At 46.5% G+C, this 24,914-nt stretch overlaps 1 protein-coding gene across 1 annotated transcript in view; it reads right to left on the bottom strand.

The window, feature by feature from the left end:
• The window catches only part of LOC149365769 (A disintegrin and metalloproteinase with thrombospondin motifs adt-1-like), a 58,647-nt gene extending 34,064 nt beyond the window's left edge, over window positions 1-24,583 (bottom strand). The window contains exons 1-6 of the mRNA XM_089544012.1: window positions 24,470-24,583; window positions 13,832-13,895; window positions 12,324-12,508; window positions 10,276-10,401; window positions 7,987-8,215; window positions 2,816-2,826 (exon numbers count right to left, since the gene is read on the bottom strand). Of these exons, the coding sequence (XP_089400138.1) occupies window positions 2,816-2,826; window positions 7,987-8,215; window positions 10,276-10,401; window positions 12,324-12,508; window positions 13,832-13,895; window positions 24,470-24,583 (729 nt within the window). The remainder of the gene's footprint in view (window positions 1-2,815; window positions 2,827-7,986; window positions 8,216-10,275; window positions 10,402-12,323; window positions 12,509-13,831; window positions 13,896-24,469) is intronic.
• Window positions 24,584-24,914: the final 331 nt, after the last annotated feature.

The following is a 24,914-nucleotide window of genomic DNA, read 5'->3' as shown; positions in this document are numbered from 1 at the left end:
ATGGAAGACACAAGTGGATAATTTGCTATATGCATGTAGAAAATTTTGTACATGTTATCAAAATAGGTGGAAACTGTAGTGTTCCCGCCTATTTTACAAGGATTTGTGAAATTAACGCTTACGGGATTGTGAATTACATTTTATTTTCAAATGTGCGCAGAACGCTATAGGAGTTGGAAGAAAAAGCTGCCATCCAACTGCAGGAAAACGGCGGAAAACATGGTGCCAAACTCCCTGTTTTTAAAAATGTAAGTTGCTTCGTTCGCTTGCTATAAAAAAGGACTCTGTCTGGAATTTGAAGGGTTCTCAATTCGCCTGAAACAGAAGAATACATTCCAGGTACTATGAATTTGCAGTGGGGACAATGGTGCACACAGAGCCTGAAAGGGTTGTAAAAACTTTACAGCTATTCCAGGTGCCAGGGCATGGTCAGAAGCTGATAGTACCAAGTAAGACACTTCGTGAGACAATGTATGGCCAAGATGGTACTGACACGAAACAGCCTGCTGTGGGACTAGCATATACTGGAGAAAAATATGAGAACTTCAGAAAAAGCTTTCAGAGTATCCCTGCGAAACTAACAGATCCGAGATTGTACTTTTTTCTCAGAAGCGTGAAAATTAGCACCGGCCGCCTGATGAACTATTCAGCATTTCCGAGAACGAAGTGCTTCATTTCTCATTGTTTGCGCATTCACAGGGACTTGCTATTGTTCTTTCCTTTGTGTAGATTTTTCTTTGTTCACGTGACGTAAGCAAGTAAAATTTCAGTACCAGCTATTGTTCTTTTGAACTTCTGCTGGGAAAAACTAAATACATAAAATAAATATCGCACACGAAATACGTACTGCACATACACATTTAAAGAACACCGCGTGCGTTAGGAGAGGCTGTCTAACACACTCGACAGAGAAAAAAAAAAAACTATCGAGTGTTCAATACACATTTGTCCAGCTTGTTGTCTTAGTTCAGAGCATCCCGAGAAACCAAATATGTTTTATTTAAGTAAACGCCTTGTTCTGTATGTCTCGGTGGTGAACGGTTTTATGTTGCGCCAAGTTTTTACCCCAGAGAAGAAGGTTTTATTCACGTTTATTCTGCGCGAATAGCTGCTAACCTTTGTTTCCAGTGAAAGGAACTATCTTGCGACAAAAGTAAAAACGTATGATTACTTGTAGGTGGTCATGGACATCAAGTAGAACGTTTTCGTTATTTCATGAAACCGGTTTCTTTATTTCGCTCGTTATGAAAGTTTTCTGAGTGCAGAGCGCAGTGACAGTTGGAGGTGTTTCATCTCTGGTCGAGAGCGCGAAAACAGACGAGAAAGAAAAAGGAAAGAAAGAAAGAAAGAAAGAAGGAAGGAAGGAAAGAGAGAAAGAAAAAGGGAAAGAAAGAATGAAAGAACGAAATAAAAAAGAAAGAAAGAAAGAAGGAAAGAAAGGAAGGAAGAAAGAAAGAAGGAAAGAAAGAGGAAATAAGGGAAGAAAGAAAGAAAGAGAGAGAGAAAGAAAGGAAGAAAGAAGGAAGGAAGGAAGGAAGGAAGGAAGGAAGGAAGGAAGGAAGGAAGGAAGGAAGGAAGGAAGGAAGGAAAGAAAGGAAGACGATTTGCTTTTGTCTTTCATTTCTCGCGCTTGCTTGCTGAGCTGTAAAAGAAATCTTAGGTGCATCCTCCATTTATTAAAATTACAAATAAAAGAAGTTTACGCAGAACATTCTCAAGTTTAGTGAAATCGTCTGTGCATGCAGGCCCCCAGAGAGGCGCGATATGCAATGTCTGCTTCGCCAAAGCATTGCTTAATAGCGCTTACTGTGGAGTGTAATGTCTTATTATAGGTAAACCTAACTAAACCTGATCGTTGGGTCTCGGGCCCTTGACAATGCGGACTTGGCTAGAGGCCCCAGATGTAGAATGGTCATTCTAGTTGCACACAGGCGTTAACCACACGACCGCACATCGCACATTCGTACCGTCCAAAGATCTAACACTCACGGTCCGAAAACTCCCCGTCAAAAAAAAAAAACGACAAAATCTTGTCCAAAATACGACAGAGTGCTTTTTGTTTTGTCGTGATGACGTTTTTTTTATAGTTATGTAGTACTATTTTCTTAGTCTATAGTGGAATATTTCATTGTAGTTATGTGGTCAAAGGACAGCACAATGCTACAGAAAAATCCGTTGTTAGTACAAACACTTCTCTCGTGGTTACAAGCTCATACCCCAAAACAATGAAATATCTGTTGCGGCGGCAGAACATTTCCTTTAGTTGTTATCGACAGGCAGGTCACACCATCAGTGACCAGTTAGGGATCACGTGATCTCTGAGCGATGCCGTCACTGAGTTTTCTACTTCGACACGCATGCAACCGTGACGACTAGACCATGAACTGCAGAACCCTACCCCGATGCAGCTGCTGCTTTCCCTGTGAAAGGCGCGCTCTAAACTGCAAGAGCACTTTCTGCGGGTCGATGCGGTTGGCCAGTTTCGCGACCCGATTATAGCTGACTGGGGGTACGCCTTCGTTACGCGCCGCAAGCGAAGCGATGCCGGCACTCTCGCTTGAGTCAGCCGAGGCTCTTGTGCCGGGATGACAGCTTAATTGCCGTTGGCGGGAAGTCGAGGAGGGCGCCCGCATGACAAGGCCGACGGTGAACGGCATTCCTGCGAAGAACGCCAAGGTCGCTCGCCGCTTGTCATCAGTAGCGTACAGTACATGGGTTGGACAGCTGAGCCAAGCGATCCCAGTCGAAAACAACGACATAACCGTGTCAGACCGTGCCAGTTTTGCAAAAAAATGTTTCGTGGTTTCGCTGTAACGACCGATTTTTCTGTTGTTTTGTGGTATTCTTCTGTAACACTTCAGATTTTTTTTGTGTGTAGTACTGCTGTATTATCTGTAGCTCTGTAGAACTTTCCTGTAGTAACTGCACAAAATTCTGTTACTACAAAAATGTCATTGTTGCCGCAAGTTTTTGGTGCAAAAACGTTACGGAACATCTGTTGTGACGACAGTAATGTTTCTGTGGCGTTTTTCTACTCGGATCCACTGCTACTGCGCTCGTAACAAGAAAATTGATATTCGATTCGAATTCAAATTCAACATTCAAATCCAAACAAATTAAAATTAGCCGCCGCGGTGGCTCAGTGGTTATGGTGCTCGGCTGCTGACCCGAAAGACGCGGGTTCGATCCCGGCCGCGGCGGTTGAATTTCTTTTGGAGTAGAAATTCTAGAGGCCCGTGTACTGTGCGATGTCAGTGCACGTTAAAGAACCCCAGGTGGTCGAGATTATCCGGAGCCCTCCACTACGGCGTCTCTCATAGCCTTAGGCGCTTTGGGACGTTAAACCCCATAAACCAAACCATACCAAATTCAAATAAAAAAAAAACAAATCAAACGGACCACTGTATTTACGGCTTGTGATGGCGAAACCTGGAATGCTACGAATGGCATGGCCTCAGCGAAGTTGTTCAGTTGGCTTGCTTCACAGCAAAACATACGGGACATCGTTTTTCCCTGTTTCTTTGGTTTTAGAGTTTCGCATAGATGCATACCTACGATCGGAAGCAAAAGTATCGCATCTTATGGGCAGGAGCACCACGAATAGAAAGGAGCATAATGACACCCCTGTGAAGATGGTCACCTAGTGGCCAATCTAGACAATTAGTATGTTAAGGTTGCCCTAGACATACAGAAAAATCAAGTTCCTCCGCACGTGCCACAAACAACACCCTGTCTGCACAGGCAGCGTTGCCAGAAAGAGGCGTGGCAATGCAGCATAACCGATGCTCGCTTGGTATTCACCCATATTGATCCCGAAAGTAAGCCCGCCGCATGCAATCCTCGAAACGGTCCACGCGGTGAATGCATTTATGTTCTTGCTCTCTGGGCGGTGTTGAGGAAGGCCGCACAACTAGAAATGTCAAAACAAGCGAGAAGCACATTTACTGCGTTCAAATCGATCGCCATCATGCCAGGTCGCCGCAGTGATGAAGAATCAACAGAGATAGCTGCTTGAATCTTCTCTGATGCCGAAATGTTAACTCAGCCTTGACTGCTGTACATCTTCTATCATTTGTTATCGATTGCTGTTTTTTTTTAACATTTCCCCGTTATGTAATGCCCAGTTATCGGCTTTTAGGGTAAGTAAATAAAGAAATAAATAGTTATGTCAGTGCACGTTAAAGAACCCGAGGTGGTCGAAATTTCCGGAGTCCTACACTACGGCGTCTCACATAGCCTTAGTCGCTTTGGGACGTTAAACCCCACAAACCAACCAACCAGTTAGGGGCATGGGTGTCTACCAGCTAATTTATAATGATAGCAATACGCCTATCAACCGCAGAGACCCTGACACAGACGGCGAAAAAAATTCACAGGGACACCTAATTCCGTGAATGTTTTGGCAACGAGATATCACTGGCAGCTCTTGGTGCAGCACTGTTGATGCATTTCCCGGAAGTGACGTTACTTCCATCCAGCCAATAGGAGTGCTCCGGTCTTTCTGACGTCACTTCTCTCTAGCTCATCAGCCAGTGGAAAAGCTCCGGCATAGTACGTCACTTCCCTTTAGCCAATCAGTGAATTTAGATTCTGATGGCACATTTTCTTCCCGATGAGGCTTTTACTGCTATCGCATCAAAACTTCGTATTGTGGACGGCACCAACCCGGCTCTTGAAAGCGCTGCATGAAACTATACACTGAGACTGGCCGTCCGAACGAGCGCGCAGTGCTGTCCCAGTAAGGCCAATGTCAAAGTCCCCCCCTGTTCGCCTTTCGAAGAATGCGTCGGGCATGCCTCGCTGGCAGGTGGCCACCGGCGTCGCGCTGCGCGTTAGCCGTTCCGAGGACTCGCGTCAAACGCTATGGCGCGTCTCCCACACGCAACAACCGCCGACCCCGCCTTCGATCGTGCATCAGTGACCACGGGAGCCGCCCGCAGCCGTGTTGTAGCTGGTGCCCATCGCTGTACGAGCATGGCGCTGATTCATGGAGGCCTTTGTCCTCACCACGCGGTTCTTGCTTCGTAGCAGCTAAGTCAGCTTCGAAGCCCGTACTATGTTTGGCTTGGCAAGCAGCCCGCAGCTGGATGCGGTTTCGGGAACGTTAGAAACAAAGCAAGAAAAAAAGTCGATGGTTATAGACTTAGGAGACGGAAATGTTAGTTCCTCGGTCGCACGCTGAAAAGGCACTTCAACTCGTGCCATTGTATGGAAACGTGAAAGTATCCATGCAATCATGGCAACTTTGAACTGACAACTAGCAAAAAAATTGAAATGGCGTGAAAGGCAAGTCGAAATTACATAAACTCTTTGGAGTAGCTAGAAAGGCCAAAGCGGTTTGCTTTGAACATTGAAACTTCCCTAATTTCCTCGTTCCGTAAGCGCCGAACACCTAGCTGGTCGCCATAAGCGACGCCTTTGTCTGTGTCACAGCATGAAAGACAGACCTCGGAAAGTAAAATTCCATACTGGTCAAGCATTCCGTAGTCGATCACTATACTTCGAGATTCCTTGGACTTTCGGGGCCAGGCGGTCGCGATGGAGGAAATATAAGGTGTAGCCAAACCAACGACCTCGGGTATAGGCGAAAACAACGGAAATATGTGCAACTGTAGACATTCATCCCACAGTGTGCTGTTCGGTCCAAGATGTCATGACTTACTACCGTAACCCACTTGAATTCGTGGTAGCGCAGTCTAAGGTAACAATAGTCGCTACGTTTAACTTGTACCCATCTGGGTATTCGTAGTCCTTACGGCGCACTGAAAACCCACAAGGGTTCAGCACGACACAGTCGTCCGCACTTTCAATCACTTAGGAATGTCTTGAGTGCCATTGGAGAATCCACAGCGGATGGCAACCCAGTCACCCGACAAACACACTGACGACTACTGATGGTAGCGATGGGGTAAGTTATTGGGGGGATGCGCATAATGTGGCAATTGCACCGCTTGTCTCTCGCATTCAAAAATGGATTGTACCACCAGCCATTGCCCTTGAAGACCTCCAAAAATGACGGCATTCACGTTGTGTTTCCCGTAGAGTCCACGACGTGAGGCGCCCCGCTAGGAAAACTGGCACCAGAAGTGGCTTCGAAGCTATGCGTCGGTCATACACGATTACATCACATCGGAAGTGGTGGCACCATTGCGAAGGACGACACTGCGCCGTCACAAAGACAGAACAAAAAAAAAAAACGCCATAAAAAATCAGGAACACACAGATTGGCTTCCAGAGGAAACATCGCTAACGACGTAAGCAACACGCAGCGGGACGCCGTTATATGCGGGAAACAAGAAAAAGCAAGCGCGCGGGCGCAACGAGCGTGTAACCACACTACGTCCCGCGGAGACCTCAAAGCGCAGCGGCGCGTGAGTCCCGTGGCCACGCGTCACTGGGCCCGAGGGAGAAAGCCGCCGTCATGGCTCCCCCGGCGCGGGGCCAATGGGCCCCTGATGTAATCTCGCACGCAGCGCAGTCCAGCGCACTTCGAAAGGCCCGAAGGACGCGAGGAAGAGTATTCGTGCCATAGGAAGGTTTCCGAGGGAATGCAACAAAAGGATTCACGTGGGATCGGCCTATATGCTTGAGGACGGCGGTATGCAGTGAGGCTGGCGGCGTACTCATGCAGAAATGGCTGGTGGATCGGGCTTTACGTGAAGCACAAGCCCGTGGACTCCTGGACCAATAGGTGACCACCCTGGAAGATTTTTTTTTTGTAATAAAGTTGTTTCCATCCATCCATCCATGCGGCTTTTTAGAGGAACGTATGTCGCTATTAGGCGCGAGTCAGTGATTTGCCTGTGGGAGCAAGCAAGGGGAGAGGGCGATAGACACGTTGCACGAAATACGCTGTACGGACGGCATGCGGAGAGGAGCGAATACCTCCATGCAAAATCAACAGCTGGGTCAGGGTGTCAGCTTGCGGAAGAGAGTATCCATCGGGGACATGAGTATCCGGACGTGTGACGTAGGTTATGACGTAGGAGTCGCCGGTATGCACTGATGCTTACTGCGTCCATAAGTACTGTGCAATTAGGGCATAATACGAAGAGAGGTATTCATCATAGCGAAGTGCGATAAGCCTTGTACCGACGCGATCCCTCGTTTGATCCATGTAGAGATAATGTCTTTTACGACGAGAGCCGTTACGCGACCCCGCCCGGAGTAGTCGTGCAAGTGAAGCCCGTTGTAGCAGTTATAACTGCAGCGATCCTCAAGTCAGGGCAAATAAATTCAAGAGCCAATCCAAGAGAACGAGGGGTAGAAAAAGAAACGAAAGAAGAAGGTAGTGCAGCTGAAGCCCTTTGTAGTTGTAGTTGCCTTAGAAAACCGCAAGCCAAACAAGAGTCAAGACAAAAGAGACAAGAATAATAAGAGAGAGAAGAAGCAAAGAAGAGGACGGAAGATAAACCAATACAGAGAATAGGAAGACAAAGAAGGAGGGAAATAAAGGAAGGAGAGACGAGACAGAAAATAGAGGGACATCATGGCCCTCGCGGAATGATTCAACTGAAGCCGAGCTAGGGGCAGTTTTTTTATGTTTTAGGGGCGCACTTCATTCAAAACACTCGCTGCTAGAGCCTCAACTCTTCTTTAAGCATGCATCTGCATTTTTGTTTCGAGCGATAACTGCACGATAAATTTTCTACGGCTTAAACAGCGTACTGCATACCAGAAGGGCGATATCGCCAATTTGCGTGCGCACCATAGTGAAGGCAGCCCTCGTTCAGCGCCAAAGGCTCCGTAGAGGTCTGGAGCGAACACAAATTTCCGGTCCGGTGTTTTTCTCTGAAATAAAACTTTTACACCTTAAAGCAGTCGGTATTGTACGCCGTCTTTGACCCCGTGCCCAGAAATGCTGTCATCAGCCGATTTATCGAAGCGGCGAGGAACTGCGTCTGGGCTCGAAAGTGTCGTATCATCTCGCCCCAGTTGAATGCGCCGGTGTTGAGGTACCAAGGAAGACTACACCAAAGAACGCACCTGAGAATAGACGGTTGTCCACAATCTTCGCAGATTTTTGCGGCTCTTGCTGCGGCGGCGGCGGCGCCTTGTAGAGGATGTGCGGCACGTCTTCGGTTTCGATGAGTGCCTGTCTCTCCGGACCCGCGGTTCCAGTGCCGCTAGTGTCTTCGTCAGGCACCAGATGGCGAAGCCTACTGGGGACGGGCTTCACCTGGAGAGCTTCTTCGGGAAGCAGGATAACACCTGACTAGAAACGGAGCCAGGAGCCAGCGCAGGCTGATCAATCTAGACATCAAAGTATAGGCGTCACGGAATAACGCTGTTAACAAACTAAGATGCAGCAGCATTAAGTGCTCGGAGTTAACTTACAGGTAGAAGAAATGCCCACGTCTGGGTTTTCAAAAGCGTGCCGAGCTAGACGAAGGGGCGTGCAGCTGTAAACTGACTGTTTTTTTTTTTACAATTGTATCCCCATTCATTTGTCCACAAGGATGTTTTCCCGTCCCTTCCAACAACTTTTATGCCTCATGAATATTCCCTTAAGGGAGTAAAGGGAACGCGTCATCTGTCGCACGTCCAATTATGGAAGATCATACATGTTGCGCATATTAACAGAGTGGAGCTACTTATGATAACGAGCCACTCGCCACATCCTCGTCTCTTTTTGTGCCAATAAACTTTTTTTGCCGCCGCGCTGGCCGTGTGGTAAGGGAGCTCGGTTGCTGGCCCGAAAGACGCGGGTTCGATCCCGGCCGTGACGGCTGCATTTTCGTGGTGGCGATATGCTAGAGACCCATGTACTGTGCGATTTCAGTGGGCGTTAACGAATCTCAGGTGGTCGAAATTGTCCGGAGACATTCACTACACTGTCCCTCATTGCCTGAGTAGCTTTGGGTGATTTTTTTTTGCGACTCACTATTTCTGTCCGTGCCTCTATTTATGCTCGCGCTCTGCTAATTGTGTTCATGCCTCAATATCTTAGTTTGGTAGTGGTCGCGCTTCAGCACAACTTTTTGCTGCCTGTTTGCACCCTTTCACTATGCCACTTTTCACTTCGTTTCCGGGTTAGTATATCTTCAGATTGCTTTAGTGCGTGCTTGTTATATGTTTACAGAGAAGCTGTTACTACCTGACTTGTACGGCGTCGTCGTTGGCGTAACACATCACCTTACTTTGTCGTCCCTGTCACGTGAACATAATCTCACCGGTAACGTAACGTCATGTGATATCATGCGACAGGTGATGGTGCAGTCTTTGCACTTCATCGCAGAATCACAAGCAGCTGGGGTGGCGCAGCGGATTAGTGACATTGTATAATCGTGGCGGCGTTTCTAAACGTGAGTTCTTACTGCGCTTGTACGCGTCTTGTAGACGCCTGAAAGCGTAGAACAAGCGCAGATAATCATGCGAAGACTAGAATTCGCGTCTTTGTTTCTTTTTGTTTGTTTCAGCATCTGCTTTACATTTCCAATTATGTTTCACGATTTGCGCATGCCACACATACGGTGAAATGATCAACCACTCTAACCTCATCAGGCGGCGATTTTCGCAACGTCATCAATCCCCAAATTGACGCGCGGCCGTAATCTGGAGAAACTTACAATTAAGAACTTTCCCAAATTTAGCTCGATTCCACACTATACAGCTCGAACAATATCCCAGCAAGAGCTGCCCAGCTTGCGGTGAGGTCTCAGACCTACTCCAGATGGTATGGAACTGTCCCGAACAACTCATGAAATACGATCTATGCACATTACACCTTATATTCTTCCACCCGCACGCATATCTCACCGCACCAGCCATCACCTACAAGTTGCCCGTCCACGATCACGCACCGCCACTTTTACTAATTCCTTCTTTCCTCGTGCAGCCGCAGACTGGAACGGCCTTCCAAACAACGTTGCCATCATCACTTGTCCAAGTCTTTTCAGTGATAATGTAGAAACTTTCCTGTTATTGTGAATTTGTACTTTTATTTTTGCCATCCCTTATGTAACACCCCTTTTAAGGGGCCTTTAAGGTAATAAAATGAATTGAAATGAAATCTCACAGAAACGACCCGTACGTAGTGGGAGACAAAGTTGACCCACAAAGAGCCTCCATTTAAGCTTGAGCTGATCGACCGGGCCTTGAGGGCGACCTTGAACATCGGTTGTCCGGACACGGAGGAACCATCCCTTTAAACTCTTGGTTAATAAAGTTTATTCCTCTTTTTCTATTTACGCTCGGCCAGTTAGATCGAAGAAATGTGTCACTTGCGCAGACAACATTTAGAAAGTTCAGACAAGGGCGCCGTCGGCCACTCACGATTCCGCCGTTGAAGTCGCATTCACTGAAGGCGGCCACGACGCTGCCGTTCACTCCGATGTAGTGGCAGTTGGCCCGCCTCCACGAAATGGGCGCCTCCCTGCCTCCGCGCGTTTTTCGTATCACCTGGAAACGACACGCAATCAATACACTGCACTAATTATGAACAGCGGAATGTACTACCATCAGGGTCAAATGAAACGCGAACGCAAGATTACAGGAATATTAGCTGCTGCAGAGCAAATACACTCGGGATCCTTAGACACTTCCATGCAACTATTTGAAGTGAAGTGAAATAAAGAATTGCGGGTGATTTAGCGTGATTAGGCTAAGTGTGAACTTGGTGCGCTAGAACTTTCTTTTTTTACTTCGGTTTCGGTTCGAGGCCCAGATTTCAAGGTCAAGATATGCGAAATAGCACTTAAGCTCTGCCTTAAAGGGAAACTGCGCCACTTTTTGAGAATTTCGCGATACTCAAGGATTCAAATGTATGTAGGCTGTAGGTAAAGCATGCCAAGTTTTTTTGCACTACCATTTAAAATAGTGACGTAATCAATGATTGATTTTTGCACTTCTTCTCAAAGCACCAGAGGAGTGCGGGAAAGTTGAGTGTGACGTCACGGAAGGTATGATTTCAAATTACCGGTGCCGTCAGCCACGCCCTACCGTGCCTCGTTGGACGCTGCGAAACAACGTTCGGCGGGCTTTGCCTTCCGTGGCGCTGGTTTTTTTTTCCCTTCAAAGCAGGCGTTAATGCGTTGTAAATGTACCGATACCTTCGATGACGCCATCATTCGTCCCCCACTTAATGTTGTGCGCTGCGGAGAAGCTTGAAGGCCGTCGCTATTTTAATTGGTGATTACGTCACCGTTTCAGATGCTAGGTGAAAACGACTTCGCATAATTTACCTGGAAGTTTCCCACATATCGACCCTTTTAAGCTCGTCTATTTCTAAAACCTATGCAGTTGCCCTTTAAGGGTATGAGGCGATTGCGCAATGAACTAATTCCCAAATATGCAGAAAGTCATTCTCTACATTCATAAGTCCCTGGCAGTCGTCATACCACTTCTGGTGCAGTAGTACAACGGTTATGCGATGCACCATTGCTCTGCGGTGGCAGGTGCGGCCACAAGTGTGGCTTGTGAGACTCAGGTTGCTCTTCCCGAGCAACGTCTCGCAGTCAACCATTAATTTAACTACCACGTATAACGTATAACTGCAAGAGGAGACTGCATTTCGTTTGGTAAAAGGAAGGGTGTGTTTCACTCCATAGCTTCCGCATTAATCCCGCAAATAGTTGCCGCGAAGGGCAGGTACCGCCTTTGTCGAAAGTAACCAGGCTGCATGGTTTGCTTATAGCTTGTATAGAGGATAGATAAGCGGGCAAGTTGGTGATACATTATGCAAAAAAACAGCGCGAACCAACGGGGACGAGACGAATAATACACAGGAACAAGCGCTGACTCTCAACTAAAGTTTATTCACAGGAAACACGCTTATAAAAGGAAACAGAAAACAAACACACCAAAACCAGAAACGCACGTGCTACTAAAGTGATATCCAGATATGCAACCTCACAGTCACGCAGGACCAGGGATGGTTTGCTGACACACAATCTTGCTTTCTTTGCTCCTGCGTGACTGTAAGGTTGCATATCTGGACATCACATAGTAACACATGCGCTCTGATTTTGGTGTGTTTGTTTTCTGTTTCCTTTTATAAGCGTGTTTCCTGTGAATAAACTTTAGTTGAGAGTCAGCGCTTGTTCCTGTGTATTATTCGTCTCGTCCTCGTTTGTTCGCGCTGTTTTTTTTCATAATTGTATAGAGGAGCCCCTGTGGCTTTCCTAAAGATCAAAAGGCGTTGGAAAGTAAGAAGACCCCCAGTCCTTACCTTTAACCCCCATTTCAGCTTCAGGGAAGCTGTAAGGGCCCCACTATACAAGCTAGAAGCAAACCATGCAGCCAGCCGGGTTACTTTTGACAAAGACTGTACATCCTCACAAGAACACAAATCACAGTAAAGTGATGGTTAGCAAGGAACTTACGTTGAGATTCCGGGCGACGAGGGCCTTGTTCGTCTTCAAGTTCATCTCGAGGTTCTGTCCCAGAATCTGGGCGTAGTAGAGGAGCTTCTCGGGCTCGCGTCTTCTGGGGCCATACTGGGACGTCCGCAAGGTCAGCGGTTCCACGTACCTTTTGAGACGAACCTTGACCACCTGGTACTTTGGCACTGTGGAACGAAATGGCCTTAAAACGGTGCAGTTTCGTTGGCCCTTTACGACACTTAAGGGGTACTGAGGACGGCTGTATCCAATTTTTGCCTTTGCCTAGAACTGACTCTAAGTATCTTGCTGGCTATGTTTGTTGTTTGTGCGCTAGCAAAAGGGCCAATTATGGCTGAGAAAACCGCATTTAAGAAATTTCACTCCACTCGATCCAAACTGGTGACGTCTACACCTGAGAGGACTCCGTGATCTCCGCATCAAGTGTATGGCGGTGTAGCATAGCCTCTGTGGTCCGGGAAGTGTGTCAACGCACCGCAGTTAATCTGAGGAATTGGCTGGTGGTGGCGACATCTATATTTCATTTCTTCCGCTTTTTCTAGCTTGAAAAAGCTTCGTTTTCAGCGAACGTTATGTTTTTTTGGCGCCAGAACGCGGCATTCAATCGACACAGGCTTACTTCGATTTGACCTCAGTGTCCCTGTAAAGCTTAGTGTTTCAATTTTACAATCAAGGTGGCTGAGAAGCAGTGCGAATTGAAAGGTGGTTTTGATGGCAAGGTTTACTCGACCGAATGTTAACAAGATAGAAATATCGCCGAAGTAAATTTTGCTAACAAAATTCGAAAAAGAAAAGTGGTTTTAATGCAAAGGTTTTCCCGTGTCATTGACATAATTCCATTTAACTGTTTACCAAATATGTAAGAAAAAGAATTTCCATAGACGAACTACTGAACGAAAAAGAGAAAAATCTGGAGTTGGTGTTTCGTACAGATTTAAGTCGGTGGATGGTTGCAATAACAGCAGCAGCAACAAAAAATCTTTGAGACCGCAGCATACATTTCAATACGGGACCATAAGCACATTACTGGGAGTTGAATTTCTTCAAACGAGGAGTGATGCTTGGTTGGTACCGTTCTTAAAAATTCACTCATTACATAGTAAATATACGTGTCTTGGTAACGTTGATTACCCGAATTCCTAAATGACATCGCTTGCTGACGGTTCATCAAGGGACTATTTACATATTTTATGAAACTGCCTATGCTTTACAAGTGATTGCTGTTCGGGTAACTGGAGATTTGTCAAGCTGCAATAGAAAGCAGGGTTTTCACCCGTAACTTTTTTTGCTCAACCTAAAATAAACTTCTTGATTGATTGAAAAGGAACCGAGCAAGTCGATGTTCAGTATTACGGAATAACTCAGCGCAAGAATCAAGCTGAATAGAAAGAGCCGAAGCATTCGCAAGCGCCCAAAACTAGCGTATCCGTATTAAAAAGCTGCAGCTACTAAGAAGTGTGGTTCTCAACGATGCGTAAGTAGCGACTCACCGTCAGTGTGGGAGTGGACAGCAAACAGGTCTACAAGCTCTTTCGGGCTTAGTTCCTTGTGTATCTGAAACAAATACATGCCAGTATTTCAAAATAAGAGCCTGAAGCCTGGCGTTATTTTATTAATACGAAAGCATTAGTTGTCTTACTGCAGCGGACACTCGGCGTCGCCAAAAATGTCGTCCCATAAAGTGTCCTAAAGAAAAGTGGCTTCACAAAACTAGCGATTGTTCGAAATGATGACACGTCTTCAAAGGCGGGAAAACACCAATTTTTAACCAGTAATAGCAAGTACTAGTACTTACAAATCCACCAACTACAAAGGAATAGGACAGAATTTGAATACAATTTGAAGGGAATTTCAGTAGAATTGTAATGGAATTGCAATTCTTTCGCAATGCTCGCACGTAAGTTACTTAAGTGACCCACGTATTTTTTTTTTCTCCACAAATCACGGCCAGAGCCAGACGCAAAGACGTTGTCGCAGTGTTTTAAATGACTGGCGACTTCTACTGCAAAATTATAAACGGTCATGTCTTCAAGCTATTATAGTTAGTTAACAAATTTGATATGAAGAAGCATATCAGAGCATTTTTTCAAAACAGCAATCACATTCCGTGCTCAAATTAATTCTACATTTCAAGTGGTTTTACCGGCCCTACCAGCTGAATTGAGCAGTGGTATCCAATCTACATAACTTAAATTAGTGCAATAACCGTGCAACGCAGGCTTCTCCATAGTATTGCAGGCTTTAGATTAGAAAAATAAGTACCTGGAATCTCAGTCAAATCAAAAAGCAAAAATAAAAAAACTACATGTCACCATCAGCGTCTTCGTCTCGAAAAAAGGAGCCATGCCGAAGGCTAAATTTCTTTTTATATTGAGATGTGATGAAATCTGATATTGGAAGAGAATGTTAGTTTGATGTGACGCAAATCTTCTACCTGTAAAAAAACAAATTAAGGGTCGCTTCGATTCATTTCACGTTAGGTATAGAACAGTGAAGAGTGCGCTCTGTGTGCCAATAAAACCCTGCGCCGGAAGAAGCAATCCATCACGCATCTGTCCTCGCCTCTTTAAACAGAAGCAGCAGAGCAGCGGCTCGTCACGGCGTCCCGCCACTCGATCACTTTCTCTCCGCGCGGTGGCGACATGTCGCGCACCGCAAGCAGCCCGTCGACGCGGTTGACGGCGCGACGCGCTCAAGATGACGGGCCACGAATCTCATTAGGGCTCCTCTCCGAGCCTCACCCGCCCGTGCGCCCCGCAAAGCCCGAGCACGCACAAGCGAGCGGCAAGCTGCTCGGGTCGTCGACATCTCGGTTCGGCGGGCACAGACAAAGAAGTTCGAGGGTCCCGTGTGGTATTCGAGCAGGACGACCCGCCGTTCGTCGTCCGACCTGCGTGAAGTCGGCCCTTCTTCGGATGCATAGAGTCATCGCGGAAGTAGCAGTGGTCGAGCAACCTACTCGTTCGATCGCCCAAGCTACCCGTCCTCCCTCCCTCCCTAGACTACTCTGCTCTGAATCAGCCCCTCACCCACGGAACCCTCCTTCGCTTTGCCCAGAAACCAGATCGGAGCCGCCGGTTAACGAAGTCGAAAGTGAATAAAAGGAAAAGTCATCGGTCGGGCTTTGAATGACGGGCGGAGCGCGAGAACGGCAAACACGACGCCCAGGCAGCGAAAGCAAAGCGCGGCGACGATGTTGTCCTTGGTCCGCCGGGTGGAGGAGGAAGACACGCGTGTCGATGGCTCTGCCGATAGCGCGCCCGCCGAGCAGGTTCAACGCTCTCCCCAGTCGTGTCCCCGGCTCGCGTGTTCGCTGCCGGCTTCTTCTTTTCATCGGCGCAGCATGCGGGCTCCACTGGACTGTGATGGCGTCTCGAAGCACGTTGATGAGCTAGGCATGCGTGCGGGGTCTGCCTTGCTTCACTGACCTATACGTCGTGTGTCCTCCTTCTGTTGATGATGATGAGTTTTTATGACGCAAGGGCCGCTTCGGACAAAGGGGGCCATTGCACAGAGTACTTTTCTTTACTGAACGTGGGGTCAGAGACCCATTTTGCAAGAGTAAAGCAGAAATTTGGGCAAGTTGGTACGTATTCATTTTTGAAACAGCGCAACAAAGACGGGACGTGGAAACTGAGGGGTAAAGACAAACAGGCGCTGACTAACAACTGGGTTTATTGAAAAAAACACACAAATATATAGACAGAGTTAGGAAAGATTACTCGCCACCATAGTCAACTCATGCCACATGTGAAGCCAGATACCCAATCTCCCCTTCGGAAAGGGCGACCGATGGGCAACTAATGCACGTTGCGCCTTTCTCACGTATAAGAAAAGCTTCAATCACTTCTCGCGTCATCTTATCACAATGGCGGGACACGATATTGGTGTTCTTGTAGTCGGGGGTACATTTGCATTTCTTGCAACGGAATGCACCTTTAGCGAGAGGGTCTCCTTCAGATTTTCTTTTTTCGTAATCTTTTTCGTGTTGACATTTGCACTTTCTGCAGTGGACCGCCCCGTGTGACAGGGGGTCTTTTTTTTTTCTGGTGTTCTCATGTTCCATGAGTCGCTTGTTGATGCATCTTCCTGTTTGGCCAATATATGTGGCGCCACACGAGAAGGGAATTTTGTATACTACCCCTACCTCGCAAGGTACATAAGGGGAAACATGGCGCACCTGACAAGCCCTTTTGTTTCCCTCAGGCCTCTGCCTTACCTGTTTGCACATCCTGCCTAATTTCTTCGGGGCAGAAAACACGACGTCAACGCCATATCTGCCTGCCACGTTTTTAAGCCCATGGGACATGCTGTGCGCATATGGAACCACTGCCGGCCTTTTATTTTTATTTTCATTTCTTGCACTTGGCCGAGCCCCATACTTCACCTGCCTAAGCAATCTCTCCGCTGCAAGCACTTCACCCCCGAGTTTCGAAACAGGACAGGGGTTAGCTTGTAGCCACTGTATCACCGGTGGCTATTCGGTAAAAATAAATCCTTTCCCTCTAAAAATTTTTTAACCCTGGGGATCTCACTGTTTAATTTGCAGAAATCCGGAAACAATAGACCATGTATTTTTACACTGTTGGGAAAGGGTTTATTTTTGGGATGTATTGCAGCGAACCCTAAAGAAAGAATTTCCACTAGACCCGTATGGCATCCGGTGCTTATCTGTTGAAAATGAGGATGGGGTTTCTTTTGACTTAATAATGCTGACAGGCCTCCACTGTATATGGCGCTCCAGAATGGCAGGCTACCATTGTGACCGAGACGCAAGACCTGCCAGAATTTTCTTTCGCGAATGTACGGACATGCTTCTGGCCATTCAGAAGGCCGCTGCGGACGCTCCGGAGTGGCTCTCAAGACTACAGCCGCTCTGTACATTACGTGAATTTTAATTTGGCGAAGCCAGATTCATGCTGGCTGACAACGAGTCGTATGTGCAAAGCGTTTATTGTGTTTTGTTGATTTTCTGTTTCAATGCCAGGCAATAAAGAAAAAAAAACCATTTGCTATCCGGTGGCACTACGGATCAAACCCCAATGCCTTCTTCATCTCGGTTTTTAAAGCTGCCTGTACGTAGAGTAGATACCCTGGAGAAAAGTGACAACGCAGTTTTCGTTGCTTGTCGCCAACACCTTATTATTCTTTTTCTTATTTATACATTACATAGATCCCTGCGTTGACCTCCAAGTAAGGATTAAAACGAAAATAATTAACAAAATACTTTCTATTTCACTAAAAGGTCTGTCCGGAAACTGATTCATCCTGGAAGGAGCATATTGCTAACATTCATGTTCTCGGGTAACAAAAAGCTAGGATTCTTCAAGCGCTACATGTGCTACGCGCCGAAGCACGTAGTGTTACTTGTGTAGCGCCAGCCTATATTCGAATGTGCATTAGCCATCTAGGGCCATCAGCCATCTAGAATTTCACCCCCGAGTTTTGAAACAGGCCAGGGGAAACTTGTAGCCACTCTATCACTGGTGGCTATCCGTTGCCGATGCCTTCATCATCTTCGTTTTGAAAGCTGCAGTGTACGTAGAGTAGATACACTGGAGGAAAGTGACAACGCAGTTTTCGTTGTCAGTTCACGTTAAACAACCCCAGGTGGTCGAAATTTCTGGGGCCCTTTACTGCGGCGTCTCTCATAGCCTGAGTCTCTCATATCCCCATAAACCACACCAAACCAATTCTTACAATGGGCATGCCGAAAAGCAAGCGCATGCAATATATTCAAGCACTTCTAACGTGTCGAACGAAGTAAACACAACAGCGGCGGTAACCAAGGACTGATAATCATTACCCCAACCTGTGTTACGAATCGATATACTGGTATACCGGGCGCCCCAGATGCAGCTAATTAAGCTTTTACAAAAGACAGAATTTCCAGGCAAAGTATAGAACCAACTGAAAGCTGTTTAGAGTCGGGTGGACTATCTGCAATATATTTCCGTACTTCAAAGTTCATTAGTGAGGACTAATTACCCAAATTTAAGAGCGCAGCTCTTTGGCGCCCGTTTCTGCGTTTCGCGGCGTGTCCGTTGCCGTTGTCCGTTGTAATTATACCAGTGGACATCTTAGCTGCTGCGAAACCAATGGAGCGGTATAGCTTGGAAAGCAAAGGCAAGGCGCATAACTGCCTTCTTGGAACAGTGGACACCTCAATCATGCTTTACGCTGCGTGGCGGTAGTGACAGATGTGCGCTGCATGCGTTTGCATTGACAACGTTGTGCCATTTTAAGGAAAGGAAGGTCGCATAAATGGCTGCCAGGGTCAGTGGACGCCTGAATCGCGCTTATAGGTACGTGGAGTGATGAGAGAGAGATGTGGGCTGCAAGCATTGGCAACATTGTGCCGGAAACGCGGCGCTGAAGCCATAGGCCGTCGGCGTCCATTGTGTTCATTGGCGTTGCCGTTGACAACGTTTTACACTCCGATCATTTTAAGGAAAGGAAGAGCGCATAATTGGCTCCCTGGGCGCTGCCATATTGTTCCCTGGACTGCAGTGGGCACCTCCCGCTAGCACGGTGGAAGCGGCGAAAAGCCTCCTCTCTGGACTGCTAGAAACCGGTTCCGCCGCCGGAAACAATATGGCAGCGCCCAGGTTGGAAAGTGTAGCGCTGACACTGGTGAGCGAACTCTCGCGATGAACCATTAGCTGCCATCAGGGTAGCAGGGTGGGTGGGGACTGTAGTGCACATGTAAAGACAAACAGACATTTTTTTACCCCTTATGCGGGAGAACATCCCGTTCGTCTCGCTCGTAACCCCCCCCCCCCCCCCCCCCCCCCCCCCCCCCCCCGCCCCAAGGCTGTGACAACCTCGCGAAATACTTGCATAGAGCTCGTCTTTGAGAACCAGGCATTGGTGCAGCAAGTCGAGCATAGCCATCTATTTCTTCGACCACAAAGCTTCCTTCATGACAATCAAGAACATGACAATCAAGAAACGATAACCAGCGTAGCTGCATTTCTAAACTAACGATTGATGGCAAAGTTTTGCATGAGGCGGAACTGGCTGATACTTTCAATAAATTTCTTACAAGTATGAGTACTCCACGCAGTTCCTCAAATGCATGTCGGTATATCAGCACGCGGAATGAAAAATCAATATTTCTACAGCCAGTGAATGAGCAGGAAGTAATTTCATCAATAAAAAATTTAAAAAACAGCACCAGTAGGGATATTGACGAAATTCAAATAAAACCAGTAAAGTATGTCGCAGATGTCATAGCACCAGTTCTAACGCATATCTTTAATAAATGTCTGACGACATCGACATTTCTGGGGAAAATGCAAACTGCAAAAGTAGTAATGCTTTTTAAAAAGGGAAGCCGAAATGAATTGGGCAATTACCGTCCGGTGTCTATCTTACCTATATTTTCTAAGCCTCTTGAAAAAATAATTCACTGTAGGCTTGTAAGTTTTTCTGACCACTGCGAATTACTAACGATACACCAGTTTGGGTTTAGGAAGAATATGTCTACTGAATTAGCTCTGCTTCAACAGAAACAATACATTTTAACGCAGTTTGAAAGCAAGGCAATAGTAGTCGGCCTATTTGTCGATTTTTCCAAGGCATTCAACTTGGTGAATCATGATGTTCTGCTGCAAAAGTTGGACCTTTACGGTATACGAGGGTGTGGATTACAGTTACTACAATCATATCTGTCCCATCGATGTCAAGTAGTCTAAATAAACAACTCGCGATCACGAGTCCGGCCACTGCTTTGTGGTGTCCCACAGGGTAGCATATTGGGCCCCTTGCTATTTAACCTGTAATGCCGCAACGCATTACTGGCGCCGCCTAGTAGTCGTCATGGTTCGCGGTAAGGAAAGAAGGGGACCACACTCGGGAGCTAAGCCTCTCAAGCGGCGGCTGGCCTTGTGCACAGGTGTGTCCACGGCGTGTAGCTGGGCTTCGGAGGCACCCAAAAGCTCTTCGAACATGGGATGTACCCAGCACCTCCACCAAAATGTCACAGAAGCAGGTAGGCAGGTTTGTATTTGCCACAACGTCCAAGCGCCAGCGGAATCGTCCCGGCCGGCTAACCGACTAGCGAGCGAGCTCACGGGCGAAGAAGAGCGCGCGCCAGCCTCCTGAGCGCGACTACTAGGCGGCGCCAGTAATGCGTTGCGGCATTATTAATGACATTGTTAACATTAACCAGAACGCCAAATTTATATATACAGATGATACTAGCATATTTTTTTCTGGTAATCACATCGATAAACTCATCACTGATTGTAACGACACCATAGTCCAACTGCAGCAATGGTCCTCATCCAATTACATGAAGATTAACGAAAATAAAACAAAAGCAGTTGTCTTCCCGCAGAAAAATAAACCTGTTCCTCCTCATGCTGATATTGTTTTAAACTCTCATCCTGCTGACATTGTTGACCATTTCAAATGTCTTGGTGTGATATTCACTGCCAATATGTCCTGGGAATCTCATGTGAATTTTGTATTAGTGAAACTTGCTCGAATAACCGGTGTAGTTGGTCGTCTCCGATATATGCTTTCTACTAAAACAAAAATATTGGTCTATAATTCTCTTTTCTGTTCACACGTCAACTACTGCCAGCTTGTGTGGGGCACAACTACATTCTCTAACACACAAAAAATATTCCATATGCAAAAACGGTATCTACGTCACGTGTACAATGCTGGCTACAATGCAACCACTGCAGAATTTTTTCACAGTGCTCATGTTATCACAGCCCACAAGCTATACCGTTACCGTTTGAGTTCTCAGTTTAAATATGAAGTGAAAAAAAAAAAATATTCATAGCCTGGATGCCTTGGCACATTTAGAAAGAAATGATAAATGTTATCAGAGTAGACATGAAGAAAACTGGAAGGTTGCTTTACCACGCTTGAATTCTGGTATGGAGCGATTGTGTTATTCTCTGCCATCTCTGTTAAACTACTATCAGTCACTGAATTTTGATTTATTTAGTTGTTCCACGGTTAAACTTAGAGACATGTTTGCCGATTGACTAACCTGATTTCATCTATTCTGATGTTTGTTTCACCTAGCTCAGGACTTTTTTCCTTTATTTTGCACTGATGCAGTGTCTTGATTTGTTTATCGTTTTTCATTATCTGGTGCTGTCTACACGCTGCCTTCTATATGGGGCTGCGGACTCGTCAAGTTGCCAAGTGGCAGCTTTTTTTCCGTAGCCCTCCATCTGTAGCACCGATGGAAATAAAGATTTGATTTGATTTGATTAGTGGAATGTTTCTGGAAGAAGGAAAATGTGTTAAAAATAACAAGTTGTCTGTAATTGTACATGCGTGTTCCTCGAATTCTTTGCCTCAATCTATCGAAGAGGTGAAACAGCTGATAAGCTGCGCTCAAATTTCGCGTTAGGAAGTAGCGTAATCGTCGGCAATTTTTTTATGGTGCTCGGCTGCAGACCCGAAAGACGTGGGTTCGATCCCGGCCGCGGCGGTTGAATTTCTTTGGAGGAGAAATTCTAGAGGCCCGTGTACTGTGCGATGTCAGTGCACGTTAAAGAACCCCAGGTGGTCGAAATTTCCGGAGCCCTCCACTACGGCGTCTCTCATAGCCTTAGTCGCTTTGGGACGTTAAACCCCATAAACCAAACCAAACCAAACCAAACCAAAGCAAACCAAACCAATTTTTTTATTTATCCACTCAGAGATTGTAGGCCGTCTTGAAAAACAGCTGACTGAAATGTTCGCACCCAGGAAAGATTTGCGTAAAGGAGTTTTTTATTTTTTTTTACGGGCTTTAAAAAAATATACCTCGCATAATTCCAAAATCTTCTACATAACAGCGACACTGCTTCAGGGTCCCGGACGCGTCTCAGAAAAAAAAAAAAAAAAATCCGCGTTTCGCCGAAGTGCTGCCCCCGACGAGGTTTTCGTGCGGACTTGGCGAGGTGTTTGGTTTATTGGTTTATTAGGGTTTAACGTCCCAAAGCGACTCAGGCTATGAGGGACGCCGTAGTGGAGGGCTCCGGAAATGTTGACCACCTGGGGTTCTTTAACGTGCACTGACATCGCGCAGTACACGGGCCTCTAGAATTTCTCCTCCATCGAAATTCGGCCGCCGCGGCCGGGAGATAAGCGCCAGCAGCTGTCACGAGGGATCTTTCTTTTAATGCCGGCAAAAAAAAAAGAAGGCAGCGCAAATGGTACCGTTGTGCAAGCATTACAGCCATGTATTTTTTTTAACGATCTAGAACTCCTGAATTGATATTTTGTTCCTGAAGCCGGTAGTTAAAAATCTAGCTAATTCATTTTTGCTAATGATTAAACTTTGGGCGACAATAACTTTGGGTAACAATAATGATTAAACTTTGGGAACCGCAACGCAACGCGTGTCTCAAGAGACCTCAGTTAGTTCCCCTTGCTTAGGAAGTACCTCTTTTTTAAACGCTTGGTTACCTGTAGCTGAGACACCTGGTATACGCTGACTACAAAGCTCAGTTACTCGTAGCGGCGCTACAATTTTATTCAATGTGACGGCTTCACGAGAACGAGAAACCAACTGCCGCTTTAGTTGGAATCTGAGTTCCGAACACTACTCTTTCCTAATTAATTCGTTATTCTTTTTGCATCACCTAGATGAGCTGGTTGGCTAGACGGTGACGAGGGAGCGACATAAATCTCCAGATACTATTAAAAAAAAGGTAAAAGAAAAACAACGACAGGAAACTTCAAAACTTTTCGTCGTCCCACATGCTAAGTGAAAGTGATCCCTGTGCCAAAGACCTACAGCGCTATCTCACCGTCCCAACCTAAGGGCTGACAGACAGACTAGAGTGCTTTCGATCACTGCGTAAGACGCTGAAGACTCTGCTGCTCGGGGATTTTCGTTCTTTTAGTTGTTGTCTAGCTCACAATATGCATAAAAACCAAAGATAGTGCCGCCAGAGATCGCCACAAAACACCTCACTGAAGCCTGTGCTCCTACGAAAGCGATTATGAGATCTGACAGTTATCGATTACAACATGGAATAACAGCAGTCTTGCGGAAGATTAGCAATAACGAGGGGAGATGCTAGACAGTACGTGAACGTGGTGTGCGAACAGGATAAGTAGATATCTTAGGGAATTATGCAAGTAACATATCGTGTACAGACTCCAGCAAAACCATTCGCACGACTACTGCGAACCCAACTACACGACGTTCTAATAGAATCCTATAATCGTAATATCCGAACATTCCATTCGCCCTGCGTTGGATACCTGGTCCCGCTGGGATCAAGGGAAATAAGTTTGTTAATTAACAGACCCGCGAAATTAACGTCCAGGCGCCATCGATCAACCTGGACGTATCCAACCTCAGCGCAAGGCGCCGCAACGTACGAAGAGAAAATAGCTGAAAACTACCAGAACACCAGAGAAAACCGCGCAGTTTCACCCCAACCACACGCGTGATTCAACAAAGAAGAAGCGAATGTCCTTCGTAAGGTTCCAACACTTCCCTCACCCCACTAATTCGATGCAGCTTCGGCTGACGTGACACAGTCCACTGTCCCAACCACCCGGAGATGAGTGCAGACACGCACACACACAGCACATTCTGTTCTCACGTAATATGGCGATTACCTCTCCCTATTTCTCTTACCCTTCCCTTCCTTCACTCCAGAGTGCTTGGCATCACTCGGACTAGACAGATGATCAAAGGGCCTTAGCGAAGCAAGCGCTCTCCTTCACTGGGCCTTAGTGATGATGATGATGATGTCCTCAGGCTTAATGGGCCTTAGTGCTGACCTCGAGCAAAGCTTTTTTCTCCTCCTCCTGCTATGATGTGCAACCTTTGTCGAAATTTTAGAGCCGAAAGGTTTCGCTTCTGAGCCATTTTGTAGGAAGTCTGGCCCTCACCCCTCCGAAAAATAGGCTGCAAATAGCACCCCACTAGCTTAGAAGCAAATCCCTTGGTCTGTACTTCTGATAAAGGCTGCACAGCGATTTTGTATTATTTGTCACTTCTTTTTTTTTTCTTTTCCATAGAAGCTACAAAACCCCGAGGTTGGAAAAATAGGCATTTTCGAAACAAGCTTCGCACCTCTGGATAGCACGCACAAAGCGACAGCTATGACAAAGAAGCGAGCAATAGCACGCGTGTGGATCCGCTAAGCACTCACCGTTGGTTGCGTAGACGTGGACACGTGTTTCCAACACAGGGTTAAGAGGAATACGAATCGTAGCACGTGGGGGAACATCAGCGCCGAGGCCATTGGCAAGCGCGGCGAAGCCATGTTTTGTCCGGAAGCAGATCAGCCGCTGTTTGGCCCTAAGGGAGACAGGAGGAAATACACGGCTCTCTTTAAGCGAGAGTGAGCACAAATGAACAGCTTTCGTTTATGACACCAACTTTAAGTGAAGTTCAGCTGTAATTGGAGGTTCGTCCAAAGACCTTTCCTCTCAAAAATTATCAAAATTACATACCGCATAAAACTGGCATTGTAAAGCTTATCACGTAACAGCTTCCGAATGCAGATGCTTAAAAGAAAAGATAAGATAAACAATAAGTGATTATTCATTGCACATGATTACCACATTACGTCACCGAGAGAAACCTGTAATTCG

The sequence above is a fragment of the Amblyomma mixtum genome, chromosome 1 (genome assembly GCF_055824585.1).
Source record: "Amblyomma mixtum isolate Tamu chromosome 1, ASM5582458v1, whole genome shotgun sequence".
Taxonomy (NCBI): domain Eukaryota; kingdom Metazoa; phylum Arthropoda; class Arachnida; order Ixodida; family Ixodidae; genus Amblyomma; species Amblyomma mixtum.
Note: the sequence above shows the minus strand (reverse complement) of the source record. Positions and strands in the feature narration are given on the sequence as shown.